General features: G+C 35.8%; 1 protein-coding gene and 1 pseudogene across 1 annotated transcript; one reads left to right on the top strand and one right to left on the bottom strand.

Moving 5' to 3' along the window:
• Positions 1-612: 612 nt before the first annotated feature.
• On the bottom strand, positions 613-1,299 carry LOC147475244 (uncharacterized). Its single transcript, XM_086585343.1, has one exon. It carries the CDS (start codon positions 1,297-1,299, stop codon positions 613-615), a length of 687 nt encoding a protein of 228 aa, XP_086441469.1.
• Positions 1,300-1,885: 586 nt separating this feature from the next.
• LOC147475243 (cellulose synthase A catalytic subunit 2 [UDP-forming]-like) lies at positions 1,886-4,799 on the top strand (annotated as a pseudogene).
• The last annotated feature ends 19,141 nt before the right edge of the window (positions 4,800-23,940 follow it).

The raw sequence follows: 23,940 nt of genomic DNA, 5'->3' as shown, positions 1-23,940 counted from the left end.
CTCCCATACGGACAGCAGCCCCCTCCTGATCGGCGGCAAAAAACTCATAAGCAGTAGCCTCATGTTCCACCACATATCAGCTCCCACCTATTCATCAGCTACATGTTGTTCGGCCTCATGCTCAGCCACTAGTTCATCCTCACAGTCCGCCTCATGCTCATGATCAGCAGCAACAGCCACTAGTTCATCCTCACGATCAACAGCCTCATGATTAGCAACCTCATGTGTAGCCGCCAGTTGCTCATGGTCCTCAACCGTGTGGATTTCAGCCACTTCATGCCCCTCAAACCGATTATTTGTTTGAACTCCAATGGGCGTGGAAGTGTTTCTCGCCCTCCATATGCCCTCCCCTTGTTTACTCGACTCCCCTGGATTATTTTTCTTTCTATATCTTCTAGTTCTTTTCCCGCCCACCAGTTCTAAGGGGGGAGTGGCATCCACTACAACCTCCTTTTCCTTGTTACCTTTGTCTTTGTTGTGCTGCATATCGCTTCTAAGCCATCGACATTCCTTAACCAAATGCCCCATAATTTTACAATGGGTGCACAACTTTGGAAGCTTGCCCACCTCAATTGTTTGCCAAAAATTGGTATTCTTCGTCCTGACATATATCTACTCCGGAATCAGTTCAGAGAGGTCAACATCAACCAAAATATTAGCATAATACCCAAACTCTCGGTTGAAAGTTTTCTCATCGATTTGCATTGGGTACCCCACTCCCCGAGCAATGGCCATCAAAGCTTCTGGCTCCCAATATTCCTGACCGAGGCCAGGCAGTCTAATCCAAACCAAGCCGTGAGATTGCCTTTGGCTGTCGAGATTGAAGTTTGTAGTCCATTGACTAATTCTCATAGGCATTCTATCAAAGTCCCATGATCCTTTCGCCCAAACTCGATTAAGATCATCCGCATTCGAAAACCGGAGAAAAAGGAATCCTTTTCCAATGGGCGTTATGAGCCATTCTCCTGTTGGTTTCCAGAGTTGCGCAGCAATTGCTCTAACTCTCTCCAGCGATACCTTTTGCAAGTCAATTCTTCCCACCAGACAGTGTTTGCAAAACAACAAGCCCTTATCATAGGCTTTCTCTGGGATAGTGATTGCTGGGTATTCTCCCATTTTCTCTGGGATTGGGAGTTCATGGAATTCCACCGGTTGCCGAAGGTGTTGAGAAACGACATTCGCATATGAGACTCTCCGAGTTCCTGTTTGAACTACATCAGCTCCTTTCTCTGTTGGAGAAGAAAGGTTCAATTGACCGTAACTTTCTCTATTGGGCCTTTCAAACTCATAAAGGTCCATTGTAGAGACCTTTGTAGAACCTTTCGAACACTATACCTAATGTTCGAACACTTTCTCTCACACTTTCGAACACTATACCTGATGTTCGAACACTTTCTCTCACACTTTCGAACACACACTCTTTCGAACACCCACTCAGCTGTAGCCTCCAAACTTTCAAACACACACCCTTTCGAACACCAACTCAGCTGTAGCCTCCAAACTTATGGAACTCTCACACTTACCTAATGGTCTAATGTAGCTTGGAAGATAGAAAGCTAAAGAGGATATACTCAGCTGAAAACTCTAAACTTTTGGAACTCTCATGGTTTACTATGAGGGATTTTACCCAAAAGCAATGGAGGAACACCCACTCTCCATAACTCACACTGTAAATCAGTGGAGGGTTTTACCTGAAGAACAATGAAGCCTGAAAGAGAGAAAGAGGGGAATCAAGTGGCGCAAGCTCAAGACTTTTTGTACATGTCTATGTAGCCTGGAAGATAGAAAGAGATATACTGAGCTGAAAACTCCAAACTTTTGGAACACTCCCCGTATGTTACCCTTGCTAAATGTTATTTCATTTAACATGTGAATTTCTAGAGTCATGTATGTATATCTTTTTGTTTTCATACAGGGTACTAAATCCAAAGTTGTGAAGTGCAAGTTGTTTAGACTTGTTCCTGAAGATGTCGTGGCAGAAGGATTGTGGTATATTGATGATCCAAAGAAGCTACAATTGCATACTAAGCCTTTAGGCCCGAGTTATTCAAAGGTTTCTATTGAAGTTGCAATTCAAAAGGATGCGCTGCTTGTTAGGGGGAATAACACTTTGAAGACGATAGAAGATGCTGTCTCTAGTTTTGTGGCTTGGCCAACCAATTCCATAATTAAGTTGTGATGTGCACTCAATTTTAAGAGCTAGTCTTTTGTTGTTTGGAAACACTTAAATTTTGAAGACCTTTTAATTATGCGTGTTTGGGCAGTTATGTTAGTTGGAATTGGACTCAATTAATGGTGAATGGTTTAAATTCTTCTACTTGGTACTATATGTATCTGTTTTCTTTATTATTCTTAGCTTTGATATTGATCCATTTGCAGGTTTTAGAACTGATCATTATTCATATATCCATACTGATTGTTCTCTATTGCTTCTTGCAAGCCAACACTTTTTAACTCCGCCTTTGTAAAGTTGTCGCTAGCTTGACAATGCCGATCCCAAGCCCAGATAAAGGAGGAGGGGAAAGGGAAGAGTATAGGGTATTGCAATTAAAATTTTCACTTTTTAAAATATATCAAAGTTTGGGAGTGAAGCAGATGATCTACTGTTGTAACACGGTATTTACTTCACCTTTTTTTGTATTTACTTTTATGTCAAAACCAAATACTGTTACTCATTAGTTCTAGCTACTACTTGATAATTTTTAGGAATTAGTTTGATAATTACGGTTTGCATTATTTGATTGTTCATTTGTATTTGTGCTTAATAGGGAGATGAAGTTGTCAGGATGTACAAAACTTTGCTTGGGAGTCGAGGCTTTCGAAAAGTATGAACATGGATTTTCCTGAACCTGAAATGTTTATCTTGTCGTATTACAACTATATGTACATTTACACAAATGTGGATTATGTGCTACTTTCGAATGATGTTATTGTATTATAGGTGCTGCTATTCTTACTTTTGAAGCTTCTTCTGAGATGTCTGAATTTGCAAGGAAGTGGGTTCCATTCTACAAAAAGTTCAATATAGAGCCCCGATCCCCTGAGTGGTACTTTTCTCAGAAGATTGACTATCTAAAAGACAAAGTCCATCCAAACTTTGTGAGAGATCGACGTGCAATGAAGGTTTTAATCTTTTGTCCATATTTGGTTTATTTTTGTCTAGTATGTGCGCTTTCGGTTCGGACACACACGCCAACACACCCTGTTAGAAGAAATTATGTTATTGATCTTAGACAAATTAGTTGGATGTGTTGTCCGATCTTATCTTAGTGTTATCTACTTAAACTATGTTTTCCTGATGGTTATGAAACCATTCAAGTTCAAATTAAGTGTTTGATTGCATCATTTTGTTTTCAAAGAGAGTACGAAGGCTTTAAGGTTCGGATAAATAGTTTGGTTGACATGGCAAAGAAGGTTCCCAAGGAGGGTTGGACAATGTAAGATGGAACACCATGGCCTAGGAACAATGTACGGGATCATCCTAGAATGATACAGGTAATTCATCATGTATATTATTAGTGTTTCCTACTATTCTTAAAACCTTAGTCCTTGCATCATCCGCTTTATCAATGTTATGCAATGTGCCCGTTTCCCTCTCTATCTTTTATCTTTTGGTAGGAGACTATAGACTGATCGATATAAAAGATGATGCAAGGTAAAGTAAATAACAAACTATGAAGACTAATTATGTCAAACTAAAAAAGCTTGCATTTGATGGGCAGTGTGTAGTGTGGTCTGTTAAGTAGTATACTAGTTCAGCTGGTGTTTTGTCTATTTATTGTATTTTTTCCCAAGTTTTTTTTTTCTCTCACTATGTTCGGAGTTCTCATCATGCGATCTCTTATGGAATGGTAATTCTACTTGATCAAATCTTTCAGCTAAATTACTCCATTGATCAAATCTTTCAGCTCCCTCTTATCTTTTATGATTGTTGGAACTACAGGTTTTCCTTGGTCAAGATAGCGTCTGTGATGTTGAAGGAAATGAGTTACCTCGTCTGGTGTATGTTTCTCGTGAAAAAGACTAGCCTTTGATCACCATAAGAAAGTAGGGGCAATGAATGCTCTGGTAAGAACGAGTTTTAATCAGCAAAAATTTTCTGATGTTTGTATTTGCACTTCTTTTTATTATTTATTTCAGCTTTATTTCTACTTACTTCTTTACCCGGTTGCTCAAGGTGAGAGTCTCAGCAATCATCTCCAATGCTCCATACTTTCTGAATGTATCTTGTGATCACTATATAAACAACGGTGAAGGCACTTTCGGAGAGGCCATGTGCTTTATGATGGACCCAATTTGAGGGGAAGAAGATCGCTTCACGTGCAATTCCCTCAAAGATTTGATGGAATTGATCGTAATGATAGATATTCAAATCGTAACATTGTATTCTTTGATGTGCGTAATGCTGCTTGCTTCATCCACATTTTGGTGTTTTGTTTTCTCCTAATCTTATAGAATGGATAACTTGTTTTTACTATCGTGAGATCAACATGAAAGGGCTTGATGGCATACTGAGGGACCTATTTATGTTGGAACAGGTTGTGTTTTCAGAAGGCAAGCTTTGTATGGATTTGATTCCCCACCAAGAAGAAACCCCTGCAAAACACGCAAGCTGTTGACCAAAATGGTGTTGCTGCCTGTGTTGTAGATCTAGAAAGAAGAACAGGAAAATGTCACCAAATAAGGAAAAAAGGAAGAAACCAAAGTCGAGAGGAACGTCTAAGCAAATTCATGCTTTAGAAAATATTGACGAGGGAAATGAAGGTAAAAAGTTGCTTCCTATTGGAGGTGTTTCATGAGTTATATTTATCCATATCTTACTAGTTAGACTTCTGATTCTACAGTTATATTCAGATCTCGATGTTGTTCATGCTGCCTGCTCTTTCACCAGGAAACTTCTCGCTTCGGAAATGAAAGCTAGATTTCTTAGCACAGTATGACATCTTCAAATATAAATATATGTTAAATCAAAATAGTATTTTCTTTGATTGTTCTTATTCTCTATTCATTTGGTCTTCCTCGCTTCATTTAATGCATCACATGTTCTTGGTTGAAAATAATAGGAGTACTGAGCCTTACATCTTTGACCATGCTAATATCTCCAGACGTGCTTTGAAGAATATTTCTCTTGGTGAGTCTCCAAGGGTTTTGTTTATGTAAGATGGATGCAGGAAAACTTGTTATGCTATCAAGTACATTATCTGACTGCCTGGTTTTGTTCCTTGTATAGCCTATCTTGCTTCTCTTGAAGATCCAGACATTGTCAAACTATTCTTGCATGAGTACAAGTTTGCTACTTTTCAGAAGAACAAAACTATTTCACCAAGACTAAAAGCATTATTTATTTTTTAAAACTTATTTCTTATTTAGCATCAGTGTTCTGAAAAGTGCTAAGTGAGTGGTGGAAGGGCGCTTAAGTTGTCTAGGTGGGGCTATGCCTTAGGCAGGCAATTTTTTTCCTACAAAAAATGAAGAAATTAAACTTTAGTTCTTAAAAATGCACAAGAGTTTGTGGTGCCTGACCAATATAATCTATTTTCTTTGGACTTTTACTGATAATGTCTGATATTCTGGCACTGGTTTTATAGGTTTTCTGATTCTATATTCTCAATGTGTAATATTCAGGGTGTTATGATTATGGCAGTTATTCCCAAAATATTTTTAGTTGCCTGTTTGTATTTTTGGCAGTTGTTTATGATTATGGTTGTTCTTTTCTTTATAAATATTTTTAGTTAGTTTGTATTTTTGTTTGCAGAATCCCATGTGTGGAAAGAACTTGAGTTCACGATCACAAAGGCCAACTCAGTTTGTGGATCAGATTTTTGCCCATGTGTAACAATTACAGGACGAAATTCTGACAAATGATGTCATGGAAAAACTACTTTTATACAAGCAGATATTTACCATAAGTAGAATTCTGCAAACCAAATTTGTTTACAGAGTTTTGTTCTTAGATTAAAATCTGGCATTAAGATGAGTTCAAAGAGGTCATAATAACCTTTTCCTCCCCCGGTTCTCGCACAAGTTCAACAGGCTAATTTCCTTCCAGTATCTCCTTCAAAAGTTACTGATCCAAGACCTGAACCAGCAAAGTTATCACAGGATGGGGCTATCAGAACTTACACATTGTAAGCTCCACCCAAACTATCTTCCTGTTTTAGGTCTCACAGAATATTTCCTCTACTCTTATATGGTTTTGGAATTTAGATTTAAGGCTTCCGCCACGTGCTTGTTGAATTCCTTACTAACTTCAGTGAGATAATGCTACAGCCTGTGAGAATGATGGAGGACTTCACATTTGCTAGCCGAGAGAAAAATACAAATGAAGAATCTAGAAACATGTGGAGTTCTTGCGGGTTCATTGGTAAGCATCACTAGTTTTCTGGTGCAACGTTTTCTCATTTTTTAATATCATTGGCTCTGAATTACCTTTCAGTTCATTTTTTGGTATTATTTTGTTGGACGACTTGGACTGTTTAGAGATGTTAGAATAATCCTCTTATGTCTCGACTTCCATTAGAGGCATATCAAATACCTCTCCCAGGAGACGTTACTAGTAATCTTGCGATAGTTAAGTGATCTAGTGGCCCATGTCAGAGATGCAAGCTGGTTAGACATTCAATGGTGGCATTACTATGTGCTTTAGAGCTGACCAGTCCTAATATACATTCAGCTGGTATCACATTCAGTGTCTAGTTATATACATTAAATCCTCTTTTCTTTATCATTGGCTTTCCATGACTATGTTTCTTTCCTTAGGCTCTTACTATATCTACAAAATGACATTTTAGATACCTCTATAAATAAATTTTTGAGTGTAGCCTTGTGTGGTGCTGATATCATGAATATTTTTTATTTTTTATTTATTTTTTATTTTTTTTTTCTGATGGTATTTGATGTGTGTTGGAAAATCCAGAGAACCCAATTGGGTTTTGGGATTTATGTCTAGCTGGACAAGATGAGGTTGTCACATAGATTTATATTGTTAGATTTTAAACAGTTGATTAGTGCCTTGGTTCATGCCTATACCTTGTATTATTCTTGCACTTCCAAAATCACGGGAAACAGACATGTACATATAGAGAAGGAGAGAAACTAAGTAAGGTCTAGTCATGTTAATGCGAGTTTTTTAATATGGATATTTGATACAGTAGCTAGCATTTTTTCCATGATTATATTTTTTTTTTCTTTTGTTCTCCTCATAACTTGTTACTTACCTTGGCATATATACTCTGGAAATGTAGGGAAATGACAAATGATTACCGAGCTATTACATGGATTTGTTGTATTGTTATGGATTTAATATCAGATTGGTACTTGAACAAATCATTCTCATTCTCTATTTGAAGGTAGTACGGAGGAATGTTAAAAGGCTAGACCATGGAACTTGACTTTGCTTGTTATGTTTGTCAATATATGTCTATCCGTATATGGTTAAAATGAATCAAGGAAGTAGGAAAGCTCATTGAGATGGAACTTGACAACGTTTTTATTTTAACTCAATCTCCAACCAGCTTTTGGCACAGGGCTGGACCTGATGTTGAACACAAGTAAAGGTCTTTTATAGAACTTCCTTTGTCATTCAGGTACTATATTATGCGGATGTTCCATCTGTTTATTTTCCTTTTATAAAATTTGCATTGATTTTCTAGTACAATGTTTCATTCTGCAGAAAAGAAAAAAAAAAAAGAGTGATTTGTTAGGCTGTGATAGGTTCTTGGATTAAATCGATTGCATCAAGCCAGGCTGTGATAGGTTCTTGGTTGGGTGATTGTGGTTCTATTTGGCTCATTTTGGTACTGCAGATTAGATTTTGTTGGTATATGTTGGCTCGTTACAATTTTTTGTATATAGTGTAATATTTGTAATTGGAGATGATATTTGTGTGATGAATGTGATTTTCAGATACATTTCATCTTTATTTGATGATAAATTACCAGGAAAATGTTATTATATTCGGATGATATTGGAAATTTTGTTTTTTAATTATTATATTTTATTATTATTATTTTGATAAATGGGACATCACTTTTAAAGTGATTTATAAAGTTATTTCACATCACTTTACAAGTAATTTGGAATCTGAATGAAACGTCACTTCCAAAGTGATGTTAATCGGCCTTATTGATTTCACTTAAAAAGTGATGTTAAACGTTATAACATCACTTGTGGACATTGATTAAAAAGTGATGCAAAGTTATAACATCACTTGTGGACATCGATTAAAAAGTGATGCAAAGTTATAACATCACTTGTGGACATCGATTAAAAAGTGATGCAAAGTTATAATATCACTTATGGACATCAATTAAAAAGTGATGTGAAGTAATATCACTTGTGGACATCGTTTAAAAAGTGATGTGGAAAACCCTAAATTTTCACGTCGCCACTAGTTACATCACTTGCAAAAGTGACGTCGTATATTTTTGACATCACTTATAGAGTGATTTTAAATGTCTTTTCTGTTGTAGTGCGTGTAGTAGAGTCATCCTAGTCTCGCACCCAATTGTTCTCTTGAACGAGGCATAGTAATCTAAAAACCAAGCAAATATTTTCAAAAATCCAAAAAAATGAATTTCTACTGTTTGTGCATCATCATTGATTGAACATTCATGTCTTATCAATATGCATCACAACCGTCATAGAATTACAATGCAAACCCAGAACCTTGTTCTTTTTGCGGTAGTTCTTATCACTTGTTATCCCATTGTCCATCATATACCGTATTTGAGTCTACTACGGGAACTCCTTATGATTGTGCACCTCAATTTTCAAACTTCCGTACCACCCCATACATTCAAAAGTTTTCTAGTCATGCCGACAATTCATAGAGTTCCACCACAAATAGTCAACCACCATTCATATATCCACCTAGTCAGTTAGAGTGCGGTTTCACCCAAAACCCATTATCATTCACATCACCATCCATATCAAATTCATATTCCACTACACCATCCATCACAAACCAACTTTAGCAGGAAATGTCCAAGTAAACAATACTAACTCAGCAAATAGCAACTACTTTATGTTTTCTTCAATCCGATTCAAAAGATTCCACATCTGAGACTAATATTCTTCCCACCAGTCCAGAACCCATCCAAAAAGAGAAACAATGTGTTACTATAACAAAGGCAATCGCGAAAGCCCATCCAGATACTTCTGACCAATTAAAAACTCATCATCCTCCACCTGACTATCGTGTGAATTCCAAATCTTATGATGGTAACTATATGCCTAAGGTCACAGTTTCTCTCACATGCCTTAATGCATCATCACCCATAAATAAGAAAACTCTGGCAGGATAAACTCAAGAGCATGTATTGGACTCGACACACTTAGAAAATGGCATTGAGAAAGTTTATAAAGATCTAAGCAGAGGGGACAAAGAAAATGAAGTGCTTGGAAAAGAGGGAATAAATTCTATGGCGGAAAGTGGATTTCAATTTAGTTTGGCCGTTAAAAACTTATCGATGGAACAAATTTGTGACATCCTTTCTATTGCAAATATGAACCACAATCTTGTGGAAACGCTAAAACTAGATGAAGAATTCTCTGAGTCCTCGAGATCATGTGAAGAACCACCACCCAACCATCACCATCCCAATTTAACACCTCTTGAAATCCAACCTCCATTCATAAAAAATCCACCAATTTTTGAAGACTGAACCACTAAACCATTTCAAAGAAACCTCAAATTTGCACTTAAGCCAATTGCCTTTGAGATCATTCATAATTTTCTAAACCTTCCTAGTAAAAAGACTTTGCCCAATATACAAACACAAGAGTCCATCATTTCAATAGTTGAGAAACCTGGTATGTCTTATTCCCCCATCAATTGAGCCTCATGAACGACATATACTACCAACCTCTCACTCTTTTAGACAATTCAAACATGACGAGTTATTGCATAAATTCCATGATGGGTTACACAAACATCCTTTTATCATTCTGCATTTTACACTCCAAATACATCATTTCATTCTGTTTGGGGTGTTTGCTTTCATATGTTTTTCTATAAAGATCCCCAATTGTTTAGATTATTAGTATATAGTTAACAACATATCATCCATCTCATATTCATAGTCTTGGGAAATCTGACTTAAAATGACCCCACATATAGTCTTAAATATCTGACTATAAAAGATTCATGTTATGTTTTCTTGATGCATTCCATGGGAGTGCACCCTTAAGGTAACTGGACCCTCCTCTTGGAGAGTGTGGTTGTAAATGTCGGAGCCTAAGTCCATGTATATCTCGCATATTCTTTGTAAAACACTTTTTACTCATCGTTGGAGTAAGTATGATCCTATGGAGTGAGTATACAATCTTCTTTTTATTTCTTTTTCAAAATATTTGTTTTTCTCCATTCTCATTGTGAAAGGTTTTTGATACGTCAATAGTTACGTAATTTTCCAAAAGCAAAACGGGCAATGGATTCCACATAGACCAACCTTTAGAAGTACGCAATCTCCATTATTCTAAGGGCGGTTTGAGGATCAGTTATGTGTTACTAAGGGTCGCCCATATCGCCATGCACTTTCTATCTCAGCTTAAACCATATAGATACTAATTGTCCCTTGCTTACCAACATATCATCACATCAACCATCAAATACATACATTCAGACAAGGACAAGGTACCTACAGCAATCAAAACAGAGCATTAGTTCCATCCCATTTTTAGTAGAACTACCAAAATCTACCAAAGAGACCTAGTTCCACCACCCACTAGTGTCCAATCAGCTAAACCCTTCCATTATGTCTTGCATAGTAAACCCCCAACACACATAACTGAAGTCACAGTTTGACTGGATTGGGTTCAATAAAGAGCTTACACGAAAGTTGCTTGAGATACCTATTACGGTTTGTTTTCAATCACTGCTTTTGAGTATGAGTCTCTTTATAACATCTCTACATAGTTTTCAAAACCTGAGGATATAAAAATGAAAATTATACGCTCCAGAGTAACCAAAATGATACCAGAGCAACGTATAATTTTATTTTCTTCTCAAAACCTCTATATAATTAGAGATACCTTTAGATTGAGAAAAACAGTTACTTTACAAAAACACACACACACACACACACACACACACACACACACACACACACACATTTCATATGTGTCTGTATAGATAGTTCTTTACATTTCTAACTTTTTAGTGTAATCATAATCACGCATGCATGTTAGATTTTCTGCATTTCATATATGTTTTCAAAAACACAAAAACCCAAAAAGATATTTTATGGTAGAATAATTATCCCTAGTATAATAAACCATGTATTTCTCATTCTATATCAAACAACCCATGCCCCAAACTTATTTGGGGGTTGCATATTTTCATCAGGAAGAATAGAATACAGGTGTATCACCATTTTTGCTCATGTTTCTATGGTAATCTCTTTCCTTCATCTCTTCATACTTTGAGGACAAAACATAGTTCTCTTAAGGGGTGGTATATATAGTAACATTTTGCAAAAACTATGCATTTTCTATATAGTAGATATAATAGTATAGTTCTTCCTTCCTAAAAAAAAAATTCGAAAAAGACCAAAAATATTTTTCTGCTTAGTATTAAAAAGTCTAGTTTCCTTTTTCTATGATGAATAAAAAGTTTATAAGTCTCATTATAGCAATAGAGTAAGAATTCGTTCTTCATACTTAGACTAATATATGTATAATAGTTTCTGCATATTTTCATGAATGGCATGCATCAACATTTGTTTGTATATAGCAGTGTGTTTCCGAAGCCAAGGTTAGAACAATTAATTTCCATATCCTGTGAGAATCTAGCTAAAAGCCTCATCTGAATGATTATTGAGTGATGACATAAAGGATGTCCGGATAGAAAGACCACACGTCCACTTTCTTGATCACCACGCCATATCCTAATAGAGAATTTAGGCCCTTTTTGGATTGATATAACCAAATAAATGTTAAAACCCCAAAAAGATAGGTGTTCCTCTAATTACCCCTCTTAAGCTTTCACCCTTTTCTAAAAGCCTTTTTATTCTTCACCAAAAAATCCTAGCCCATTACAACACACAATAAAAAACTTACCCAACTGACAAGTTGAGAACTGGCTGGATATCAGAAGAGAAAAGAAGACCTTGTACAAAAACATAATAGTTATTTTCTTTGAAAAGAAAAGAAAAAGAAAGAAAAGAAAGAAAGACCCACAAAAAGCCAAAAACTCCAAAAAAAAATTCAAAGGAGTCAAAAATCGAATCTCCCAAAAATTCAAAATCAAAAGGAGACGATACCAAAAACAAAAGCAAAGTTAGAACTCCCAAAATATTTAAATCATACAGAGTCACAAAGCCAAAAGGCTATAAGAATGTATCACAATTCGGAAGTGAAAGAACAAAATGAGGTTCTTCTCTGATTACAAGTAACTTGAAGACCCAGTTTCCCAACTTATTAGATTTTGTTTTTCCCTTCCTTTTTCTTTCTAAACCATCACCCTAGCCCCGTAACTCTTAATGAAAGACCTCTAACTTAATTAGGAATAGGATGGTGTGATAGTAAGTGGCAAGCGTGATTTCTTTAGACATCATTTGAGTATACGAGGAATATAAGTGCCCACTGCACTTGAGTGAATCTATCAGAGAGTTGTGATTGCAACACACCCCTGTGAAAACCCACCTTAAGGACGCTCTCCAAAAGTCTCAGAAACAACTCTGCTTTTGCATTTCATTGCTCATGTTTTGCATATTTATTTTTAGATGATTAAATTATTGTACATATGTTATTCTAAGTTTAAAGGAGCTTGTCCTTATTCCCCGCTAATGAGATATATGGACTTCTGAGAATAAATAAGAAAACTAGACCCTTTGTACTAAATAGAAAAAGTTTGTGAGTACCTTCACTGGAAAACTCTCACGAGGCTTAAAGCTCGACCACTAGGGAATTCCTAGTGGTTTAAGGCCTTGTTGCATATGGTCAATGCAATCACACTCTGCGAAATGAGATTAGTATAACTTATAATAAATCACTCATTTGTAATCTTAGTTTTTTCTCTCATCCTTGCTTAAGGACAAACAAGATGCTATTTGGGGGTGGTGATCAGCTCCCAAATGTGCATTTTATTATCCTTATATTACTGCATTACAGCCTTTCTTACGTTTAATGAAAAGACAACTCATAACTTTTATTGCCTTTTTCAGGTTACAGAGAAATTCAAACCACTTATCATAAAAGCTACATCTTATCACCAAAAGGAGCCTTAATCATGCTTATTATGAAGACCAGAAGTTGCTATAAAAAAGTGCTAAAAAAGTCAAAGTCAAAGGTCAAAGCCCTCAACACAGAAGGCCAGAGATGGTGGCCCTTATCTCAAAATATGGCATTCTCCAAAACCTATCTTGGTCAAGAAGAAATCAAAAAGCAAAAGGAAAAGAAAAAGCATAAAGTGAAGTGTGTAGTGAGGTATCTCAAATGTAATGGAGAAGGGCAAATCGGTAAAAGGCATAAAGTAGGGGTATATAAACTATAAGTTAAGGAGAGAGAAGACATCCACTACATTTAGGGTCCAAACCATTTGGTTTGTAGGAGTAGAGAATGCACCTAAACTTAATCTAGTGTCATGTAGGATTTATTTTCTTGTCTACTCTTTCAATTAAGTCATTTACTTTCTTGTTTTTCAATTCAATTTTGTTCTTGTTTTTACATTTTATATCAATCAATCAATCTTATTTTTTTGTGTTATTTCTTCAATCAATCATTTTCTTTTATTTGCTTTCAAGTTTATGTCCTTTCAATCTTCACAACAACTTTAGTTTTCAATTCTCTTTATAGCTTAGAACCAAAAACTTGTCCTAACTAAGATCCTACCTTCATTTCTTCAACTTCCAACCATTCAAACTCTAAACAATCTAGGATGAACCTCACTTCTTACAATCTTTTGAAGTTACTAACACTATCTACACCTTTAGTCGATGAACTCAATAGTGATCTCTGGGCTTACAGAACAACACCACTAATTGCTACGAGAGTATCTCCTTTCACTCTAGCATATAGCATGGAAGTAGTAACTCCGGTAGAAATGGTGGTAAATACATCAAAAACCAAAAATTTGATGAATGGCCAGAATAACAGCACAATGGTAGCAGAAGTACTCAACCTTGAAGAAAAATGAGATGAAGCCAGAATAAAGTTGGATATTTATCATCGACAAATCAAAAAAGCATTCAACAAGAAAGTAAGAGAAAGACATTTTCAAGAAGGTGATTTGGCGTTAAAAGTGGTTACTCAAGCTACCAAGGAAAAAGGGACTGGCAAATTAGCAGCAAATTGAGAAAGACCCTACATTATTCACAAGGTTGGGGTCAATGGAGCTTATTACTTAAAAATGGCTGAAGGTGTAATATTACCAAAGCCTACCTCAAACTATAAGTAATTTGAAAGCATTTTATCAATAAAAAGTGTGTTTGTTCATTAACATTGTGTATAGTCGAAATCTTTCATTTGATAAAGATGTTCATATTATCCAAATTATAATATTACAATCTAATGTCAAATATGCTATGGTATCGATAGATTTTCTTCATGACAGGTCAATAAAGACACATCTTGGTATTTGTATTGCGAGATCGATACCAGGTCAATAAAGACAAATCCTGGTATATGTATCGCCGAGATCGATACCAGTCAATAAAGACAAATCCTGGTATATGTATCGCCGAGATCGATACTAGGTCAATAAAGACAAATCCTGGTATCTGTATCGCCAAGATCGTACAAGGTCAATAAAGACAAATCCTGGTATCTGTATTGCCGAGATTAATACCAGGTCAATAAAGAGAATCCTGGTAGCTCCATACCAGGTCAAAGCAAGGAATATCATGATGTCAGGAGCATTTATCAAATATCACGCTCACGGCGGAAATCAAGGTATTTTATACATTAAGTATCAAATTGAAGCCAAGTTTATTTTTCAAGTTAAAATATATTAAATATCAAATTGATACTATCTTTTCGTGATGGTAGTATTGAAGGCCAAGTCTATTTTTCAAGTTAAAATATATTAAGTATCAAATTGATACTATCTTTTCGGGATGGTAGTATCGAAATCCAAGTTTCTTTTCCAAGTTAAAATATATTAAGTATCAAATTGATACTATCTTTCCGTGATGCTAGTATCAAAATCCAAGTTTCTTTCCCAAGTTAAAATATATTAAGTATCAAGTTGATACTATCTTTTTGTGATGGTAGTATCGAAATCTAAGTCTCTTTTTTAAGGTAAAATATATAAGTATCAAGTTGATACTATCTTTTTGTGAAGGTAGTATCAAAATCCAAGTTTCTTTTTTAAGTTAAAATATATTATAAGCATCAAGTTGATACTATCTTTTTGTGATGGTAGTATAGAAATCTAAGCTTCTTTATTAAAGTTAAAATATATTAAGTATCAAATTGATACTATCTTTTTTGGTGATTGTAGTATCGAAATCCAAGTTTCTTTTTTCAAATTAAAATATAGCAAGTATCAAATTGATACTATCTTTTGGTGATGGTGGTATCAAAATCAAGGGTTTCTTTTCTTATTCATTAATATTAAGTACTATTTGAATTGGCAAGCAAATATATAGTATATAATAAAAACTCATATTTTCTAAGTCAACAATAATCAGCAAAATAAAATTAGGCAAGAATGGATAGAAGTGATAAGCATAAGTATCATATTACAAAACCATATCAAAAAATTGTTTCAAGGATTATCCCAATAAAAGATAACTATTACAATTTTTTGCTAAAAATTACTGTTTAGTTTGTTCTTCCAAGGCATCATCGACATCGGCCAAATCTTGGGCAGCTTTAAGCGGATCAGGATCATGGATAACATTCTCATTTTCATTTGCCTTCACAGTTTGATCTTAGAAGGTGGCACTGATAGGGTTATATACTAAAAGCATTACTTTTGTATTAACTCTAATTCTTTATATTTTGAATGAGAATCATATGGGCAAATGTTATGCATATTATATATGCTATTAGTTATATGCATGTGTCTAATACTTTATGTTGTAGATGATATGGTGTGTGGTGAAACAGAGAAGATCATATCATCGATACAATGAAATGCAAAAGCGAGTTGTTTTCGAGACTTTTGGAGAGCGTCCTTAAAGTAGGTTCTCACAGGGGTATTTGACCAGCCTCTTTTTGTGTGTGTAGATGAGATGAATGATGTAGATAGATGATGGTCGTTGAACAAAATAGAAGTGTATCAAAACCTAATTATCCCTTAATAAGTAAAGGATGAGTAGGGTTTCGTTCCACTTTTAAGTGTATGTTATGTGAAGGACAGGACTGGAAAGGGGGTTTAAGGGATTAAAAACTATGATTATAGAGATTTAGATTCTAATGCTAAACTAAACTAAATTAACTAAACTATTGAGAATTTATAAGAGAGGGAATTCAAGAGATTAGAATCCACCAATACTTTTAATCTATGACCTTCTGCTTCATGGTTGTTCTTACAAGTAGACTACAATTAGGCAATCGAGCAAGTGTCGGTGCCCTCTTGGACAAAACATCGTTAACAATTAACTCTACTTAAGGTTGTTCCTATGTTTATGCTATTAATATCTTCTTTCCTTTTATGTAAGCTCGGGCAGCCATTCAATGTATTACCAAGAGCAACATCAAGGAGTACTTCCTAATAGGGCGGCCATTCAATGAATCACCACTTAAGGCAAACACAAAGAATACTTCCCCTAGGCAGCCACTCCCTGAGCTACCCCTTCTAAGGCAACACAAAGAATACTTCCCTAACTCTAAAGAACTATACTACTAGAAGAAAAGTAAAGAACACTAGCATGATATTAATATTGCAAAACACAAACCCTATTCTATACTTCCATCCCCTGGTGTGGGCAATGGAACTAATAACTAAAAACATAAAGAACTAACCTGATTGAAGAACACCATGAACCAGAAGAATCATTAAACCTTAAGCGCTGGCTTCATCTCCTCCCTTGAAGGAGAAGATTAGCCTTCCATAAAAAAGGAAGAACACGAAGAACGAGAAGAAGAAGAGTTGAAGAACATAAGACTAGAAAGACTAATTTATTAAGACTTCGACTAGTTAAAACCGATCTTTTATTATTAATCTCTCTCGCCTCAAGTTAAGGAGACAAGAATATAAGTGAATTGGCCCATTACATGAGGCACTTAGGTCCTCTATTTATAGGGGTTACAATGAGCTCTAGAAGCATTCCAAACCGTCATTTGTTTCCTAATACAAATAGACTTCTTCCAGAGTCCAACTTCATCTCCAAAACTTAGAAGGAATTGGCTACAGTGTCGATTCATGCGTCCCAGACTTAATCAATGCGTCTGGACGCTCGATCTATGCGTCCCAAACGCATGGGCCGCGTCTGGACGCACGATAGTCGTGTCTCAAACGCGAGACTCTATTTTTCCACCTTTGGTCTATTTTTCTTTCCTCTTTTGCGGGTTTTGGTCCAAGCAACGAATCCTTTGGCCTTGGGCTTCCAAATAGGCTTTAAAATAGGTCCAAGTCGCATCTTTAATAGCTTCAATTCCTTGGCCTTCTCCATGATTGTCCACGGGCTTCCCATGTGATCCTTAATGCTCCGGATTGCTCCATTTTATCTCTTTTTCTCTAATATTCTACAAAACTCTCTTTTTCACCTGTAGAATCTTAAAACATAACTTACAAACACTATTAGTCTACTAAGATGGCTAAACAAGAGGCATAATCGAGGGTTAAATTGCACTTTTTGAGCACTTATCAGTATGTTGCAATCACAACTCTCTGATAGATTCACTCAAGGTTCGTTCTTTTAAGTGCAGTGGGCACTTATATTCCTCATATACTTAAATGACTTCCAAAGAAACCAAGGTCGATTGATCACCCTTGCCACTTACTATCACACCATCCTATTCCTAATTAAGCTAAAGGTCTTTTATTAGGAGTTACAGGGCTAGGGTGATGGTTTTGAAAGAAAAAAGAATGGAAAAACAAAATCTGTTAAGTTGGGAAACTGGGTCTTCAAGATACTTGTAACCAAAGAAGAATCTCGTTTTGTTCTTTTGCTTCCGAATTGTGATACATTCCTTTTGCCCTTTAGCTTTGTGAGTCCATATGATTTTCAATTTTTGGGAGTTCTAACTTTCTTTTGTTTTTTCTTTTGTTTTTGATATCGTCTCCTTTTGATTTTGAATTTTCGGGAGATTCGATTTTTGACTCCTTTGATTTTTTTGGAGTTTTGGTTTGTTATGGGTATTTCTTTTCTTCTCTTTCTTTTCTTTTCTTTTCAAAGCAACTAATTGTTCTGTTTTTGTACAAGGTCTTCTCTTCACTTTTTCTAATATCCATCTAGATCTCAACTCATCAGCTAGGTAAGCTTTTTATTATGTGTTGTAATGGGTTAGAAATTTTTAGTGAAGAATAAAAAGGCTTTTAGAAAATGGTGAAGGCTCAAGAGGGGTAAGTAGGGGGAAAACTATCTTTTTAGGTTTTTAACGTTTATTTGGCTATATCAATCCAAAAGGAGCCTACATTCTCTCTTTAGATATGGCGTGGTGATCAAGCAAGTGGACGTGTGGTCTTTCTATCCAAACATTCTTTGTGTCATCACTCAATAATCATTCAGATGAGGCTTTTGGATAGATGCTCACAGGATATGGAACTTAATTGTTCTAACCTTAGCTTCGGAAACTCACTGCTATATACAAACAAAGAGTGAGTTTATGACTATTAGTACCACGTTCACGTGAATAGTGCTAACGCCGTTAGCGAAACTGTTAGTGAAATTGGACGGAATTGGACGGAAAAGAGACTGTGGTACTAAATTGAAACAAATTGAAAGTTCGTGGTACAAATAGGCAAGAAATAAAGTTCAGGTACCATTTAGGAAAAAAAGTGAAAGTACGTGGTACTAAATAGTCATAAACTCTATAAACAAATGCTGATGTATGTCATTCATGAAAAGATGTAGAAACTATTGTACGTATATTAGTGTAAGTACGAAAAATGAATCCTTAATCTATTGCTATAATGAGACTTCTAAACTTTTTATTCATCATTAGAAAAAGGAAACAATACTTTTTAATACTAAACAGAAAAATATTTTTGGTCTTTTTCGAAAAAAAAAATTAGATAGGAAGAAATATACTACTATATCTACTATATAAAAAATGCCTAGTTTTTGCAAAATGTTACTATACCACCCCCAAATAGAACTATGTTTTGTCCTCAAAGTATGAAGAGGAAAGAGATTACCATAAAAACATAAGCAAAATCGGCGATGCACCTATATTTTGTTTTTCATGATGAAAATATGTCACCCCCAAATAAGTTTGGGGCGTGGGTTGTTTGATATAGAACGAGAAATACATGCTTTATTATACTATGGATAATTATTCTACTATAAATCTTTTTGGGTTTTTGTATTTTTGAAAATATATATGAAATGCATGAAGTCTAACATGCATGCATGATTATTATTACACAACGATTAAAAAGTGTGAAACGTAAAGTATGTAAACAACAATCCATACACACATATGAAATGTGTGTGTTTTTTTTTTTTTTTCCAATCTAAAGGTATCTCTAACCATATAGAGGTTTTGACAAGAAGATAAAATTATACGTTGATCCGGTATCTTTTTGGTTACTCCGGGGTGTATAATTTTTATTTTTATATCATCTAGTTTTGAAAACTATGGAGAGGTGTTTTAAGATACTCGTACTCAAAATGTTGTGATTCTAAATGCTAAGCTTTTGAAAACAAATCATAGCAGGTGATCTCAAGCAACTTTCATGCCGACTCTTTATTGAACCCAATCCAGTCAGACTGTGGCTTCAGTTATGTGTGTTGGTGATTTACTGCACAAGACGTAATGGGAGAGTTTATCTGGGTGGACCCTAGTGGGTGGTGGAACTAGGCCTCTTTGGTGGATTTTGGTAATTCTAGTTAAAAATGGGATGGAACCAATGCTCTGTTCTGATTGTTGTAGGTACCTTGTCCTTGTCTGAATGTATTTGATGGTTGACATTATGATATGTTGGTGAGCAAGGGACAATTGGTATCTATATGGTTTAAGCTGAGACAGAAAGTGCATGGTGATATGGGTGACCCTAAGTAAGCGAAGCTAATCTCAAACTGCCCCTAGATTGCGTTGTTCTAGGGATTGGTCTGTGTAAAATCCATTGCCCATTTTTTTTTTTGGAAAAATCACTTAACTATTGATGTATCGAGAATCATCTATTGTAAGAGCGGTGAAAACAACAATTTTATTAAAGAAAGAAAGAAACATTTGTTTTTGGCTTTTTTGGTTTTTAAGTTCCTAAGTTACTATGACAGAAAAATATAAACTATAAAACTACTAAGAAAAATCACTATGATGAAAGTGATCCTCCCAATAGAAGATGCTTGAAATTAAGTGATTCTAATTGAGAACCTGTGTGGGGCTTGGCTTGCCCTAGATTGTGCACTTCCTTGTTTTGCAAGAAAGCGAATATAGTGAAGAGGACTAGCTCTATTTCTAGATAATCTAGTATCTCCTCTCCTAATCTCTAGTTAGCCCTATTTTGTAGCTATTCCAACCAGAGAGAAAGACAAAGCTCGAAACAATTAGAAATCACCCATAGAAGGAAAATGTTTTCGAAATCAAAGGCTCCAGCTGCCAACCATCCCACGGTATGGCATGCCTATGGAAGACGAGACATGCTAAACAACCATGAGAGACAACTGTAAGGCACCTTCACTCAATCCCCATTGCCCCCTACTTTGTTTCACATCTCTTCATTATAGAGGAAAGACTACTCAGTATCAAAGGTGAAGATTGAAAAAAAAAATGCTTATGTAAGACAGAAAACATAAAAACAGAAAGCAGGGAAATTAAAATAAAGACAGGAATTGTAAATGACAAGAATAGAAAATGACAGGAATAGAAAATAACAGGAATAGAAAAACTATTCTAAAAAGAAGTGTAAAATAAAGAAAAGAAAAATTGTATACTTGCTCCATAGGGGTACACTACTCAAACGACGAGTAAAAGTGCTAACGTGCGTGGAATGCGCAACATATACTGTGGACTTAAGGCTCCGACACTTACAACCACACCCTCCAAGTGGAGAGGTCCGGTTACCTTATTGATGTATTCCTTTAAAGAAAAAGATGAAATGGAATGGGAAGGAAATATATCGAAAAAGAGGATTTAATCCTCGTAGATGGATGATTAAGAAAAAGTTGTTAGCGCTCCAGCTTTGTTCACGTCACTTGTTGCTTCAAAGGCTGTGTTTGTTGGTTTAGGATTTCGAATAGCTTATCCGGGGAACACACATTTCTGGGTTTTCTCTTGGGCTAACAAGTTCAGGGATTGTTGCATGGATGCTTGGATTTAGGTTTCTTGTTGCATGACAAATAGCATTATTTCTGTGGGCTTATTTGTTTGGTTGTGAGAGCATCTATCTTTCTTATGAGGGTTTTGATTAAAGGTTTGATTTCTGAATCTGATTTCACCTAAAAAATACCACTAGCCTTAGATGTACTGGGTTGGGCTATTCTGGAATTGTTTATGTCGCCCCAATGGGTACTCTTTTCGGCTTGGTTTTCAAGAAAGGTTAAGGCTTCAATTGCACCTCTATCCAAAAAATTACCACTACTCATGATGTCATCGAGGGTTACTTTGTGTTATGGGAGAAGACCTTTGAAGAAACATTGGACAAGAGTGGATTTTTCTAGTTTATGGTGAGGACATGAATGGAGTAGGTCAGAGAATCTATCCCATGCTTCGTAAAATGTCTCACTTGGACTTTGTCTGAAGAATTGTATCTTGCTTCTTATCTCTTCTGTGTTCTTCGGCGGAAAGTACTTCTTCATGAAGGAGAACACAACATTTTCCCATGTATCGAAAGAATCGGCCTTCTGCAAAAGAAGCCAAGTGTGACTCTTACCAGCTAAAGTGAAAAGAAACACTCGTAGCTTAACCTGATCTTCGGTGACGCCCGGATGGTGAAAAGTATTACATACTTCATGTATCCAGCGTAGATGCTCGTACGGTAACTCGTGTTCTAACCCGTGGAAGATGGGAAGGAGATTGAACACGTTCGATGGAATGCAAAAATCGCTCATGAGCGGTGTGAGTCGTATACAAGATGGTGGCCCATCTTGCAATAGTGTGTCGAAGTTGGAGAGAGGTTCTTCAGCTTGCACTACTTCGTCGGCCATCTTAGTAGATGGAGGATTAGAAACAGGAGATTGTCTATGACGACGTGCTCTCCTACGTGAGTAAGTTTTATTCTTGCTAATACCAGTAGTCCTTGAATGCATTGTCATGCACTTTTAGCAAGACCCCAAAACTATCATAACATACGCAAACGGTGCAATGTATGCTCAAGAAATCGAAATTCGTTTTTGCAAGTATGGAGTTTTGAAAACTTTGCTTTGGTCTATATTTTACTATGCCCTGTTCAAGGGAACAATTGGGCGTCAGACTAGGATGGTTATACTACACGTCTCAGAAGAGTAGGTGATAAGAGCCCAAAACTGTAGTTTTCACCCCTTAACCATCATACTTTTAGACCAATTATGTGAGTAATAATACTGATTACGTGTTTTTATGCATTTCAGGCTTCAAAGTCCATGATGTGCAGAAATGTGCCACTTTAGCGAGATAAAAGAGCAAAGGTCGGTTGCTAAGGAGTTCCGTGATTAAAGGCCAAGATTCAAGAAGATAAAGCCTTTGTAAAACCCGTTCAAAAGCTGAAAAGTCGACGTGGGCAGAAATAGCACACAAAGTCAGCAGAACTTCGAAGGCTATATCTTTGGACTCAGACCTCGGAATTAGGCCTACCTTATGTCAAAACAACCGGCTCGGAAAGAGATTTCCAATGGTCTAAGCCTTGACCCAATAAGAGGAGCAGAAGTGGATGAAAAGTCTGTTGAAGGCAACTGCAGCTGAAGAGGCCTTTTTGGACTAAAAGAATTGGGTTTTGGGCCCGATTTTCCGGCCCAAAACATGGCTCCAAGCCCATGCACAATTTTTGGATCTGAAACATATAAAAACAAAAGCTTAGCTCTTTGTTAATGGTAGATAGTTAGGTTAGAAAATAAATTAGGTTAGGATAAGAAAAGTAGCCATTAAACCTTAGTTCTAGATCTAGTTTTAGATTAATTAATTAGTTTTTATTCTTGCCTTAAATTCAGTATTAAATTATTGTTATTGCTATTCATTAGATAAATAAAGTTAATTAGTTCTCCATAATCTAGTGTCATTTTCATTTATTTATTAGCTTAAATCCTTAGATGTACTTATTTGTCATTATTAGTTTAATTCAATTATTACATGAGTAGTTTTGAATTGAGTTTAAACAAGTAAAGTTCAAATCTTTATATCATGTCTTGTTCGAATTTGATTGGGAATGATAGCGTGATGATTCTCGGCTAAACCTCCATTAGAGGGGGTTGCGAAGCCTTGATGAAAGCTTGATTCTTGTTAATGTTGAATAGTCGTAATTTCCTTTCCACTCTAGAAATGATTAGTTCACCATGAGAATGGGTGTAATCATTCACATGCTAGTTATGAATTGGTAGAAATGCCATGTGTAATTAGGGATTAGGAATAACCAGGTTGTTCTGCGAAGCAGTTCAATTCGGATTACGACGATTCGTCGTTAGTGGATTAAGTTGAGCTAAGGTGGAATCAATCCCCCTCTAACTCCTTATCATAGAATCGACATAGTATTCCCATAGTTGTTTAAATAGTCGACTAGTTGCATCTTGTGGGTAGTTGTATCGTAGTCTAGTTATCATTTCGTAAATCTTTCATTAGACTTAGAGTAGAGTAATTAGACTAGAAAACACAGCATGCGGAAGGACTAGGAGTGGAACGAACTTTCTATTCCACTATATCTGTTCAATAGATCGAGAGTAGAACAATCTTTGATAAATTTAGCAACGTAATTTA

This window comes from Coptis chinensis, chromosome 9 (genome assembly GCF_015680905.1).
Source record: "Coptis chinensis isolate HL-2020 chromosome 9, ASM1568090v1, whole genome shotgun sequence".
Lineage (NCBI taxonomy): Eukaryota > Viridiplantae > Streptophyta > Magnoliopsida > Ranunculales > Ranunculaceae > Coptis > Coptis chinensis.
The sequence above is the reverse complement of the archived record's forward strand: the minus strand, read 5'-3'. Positions and strand labels throughout refer to the sequence as shown.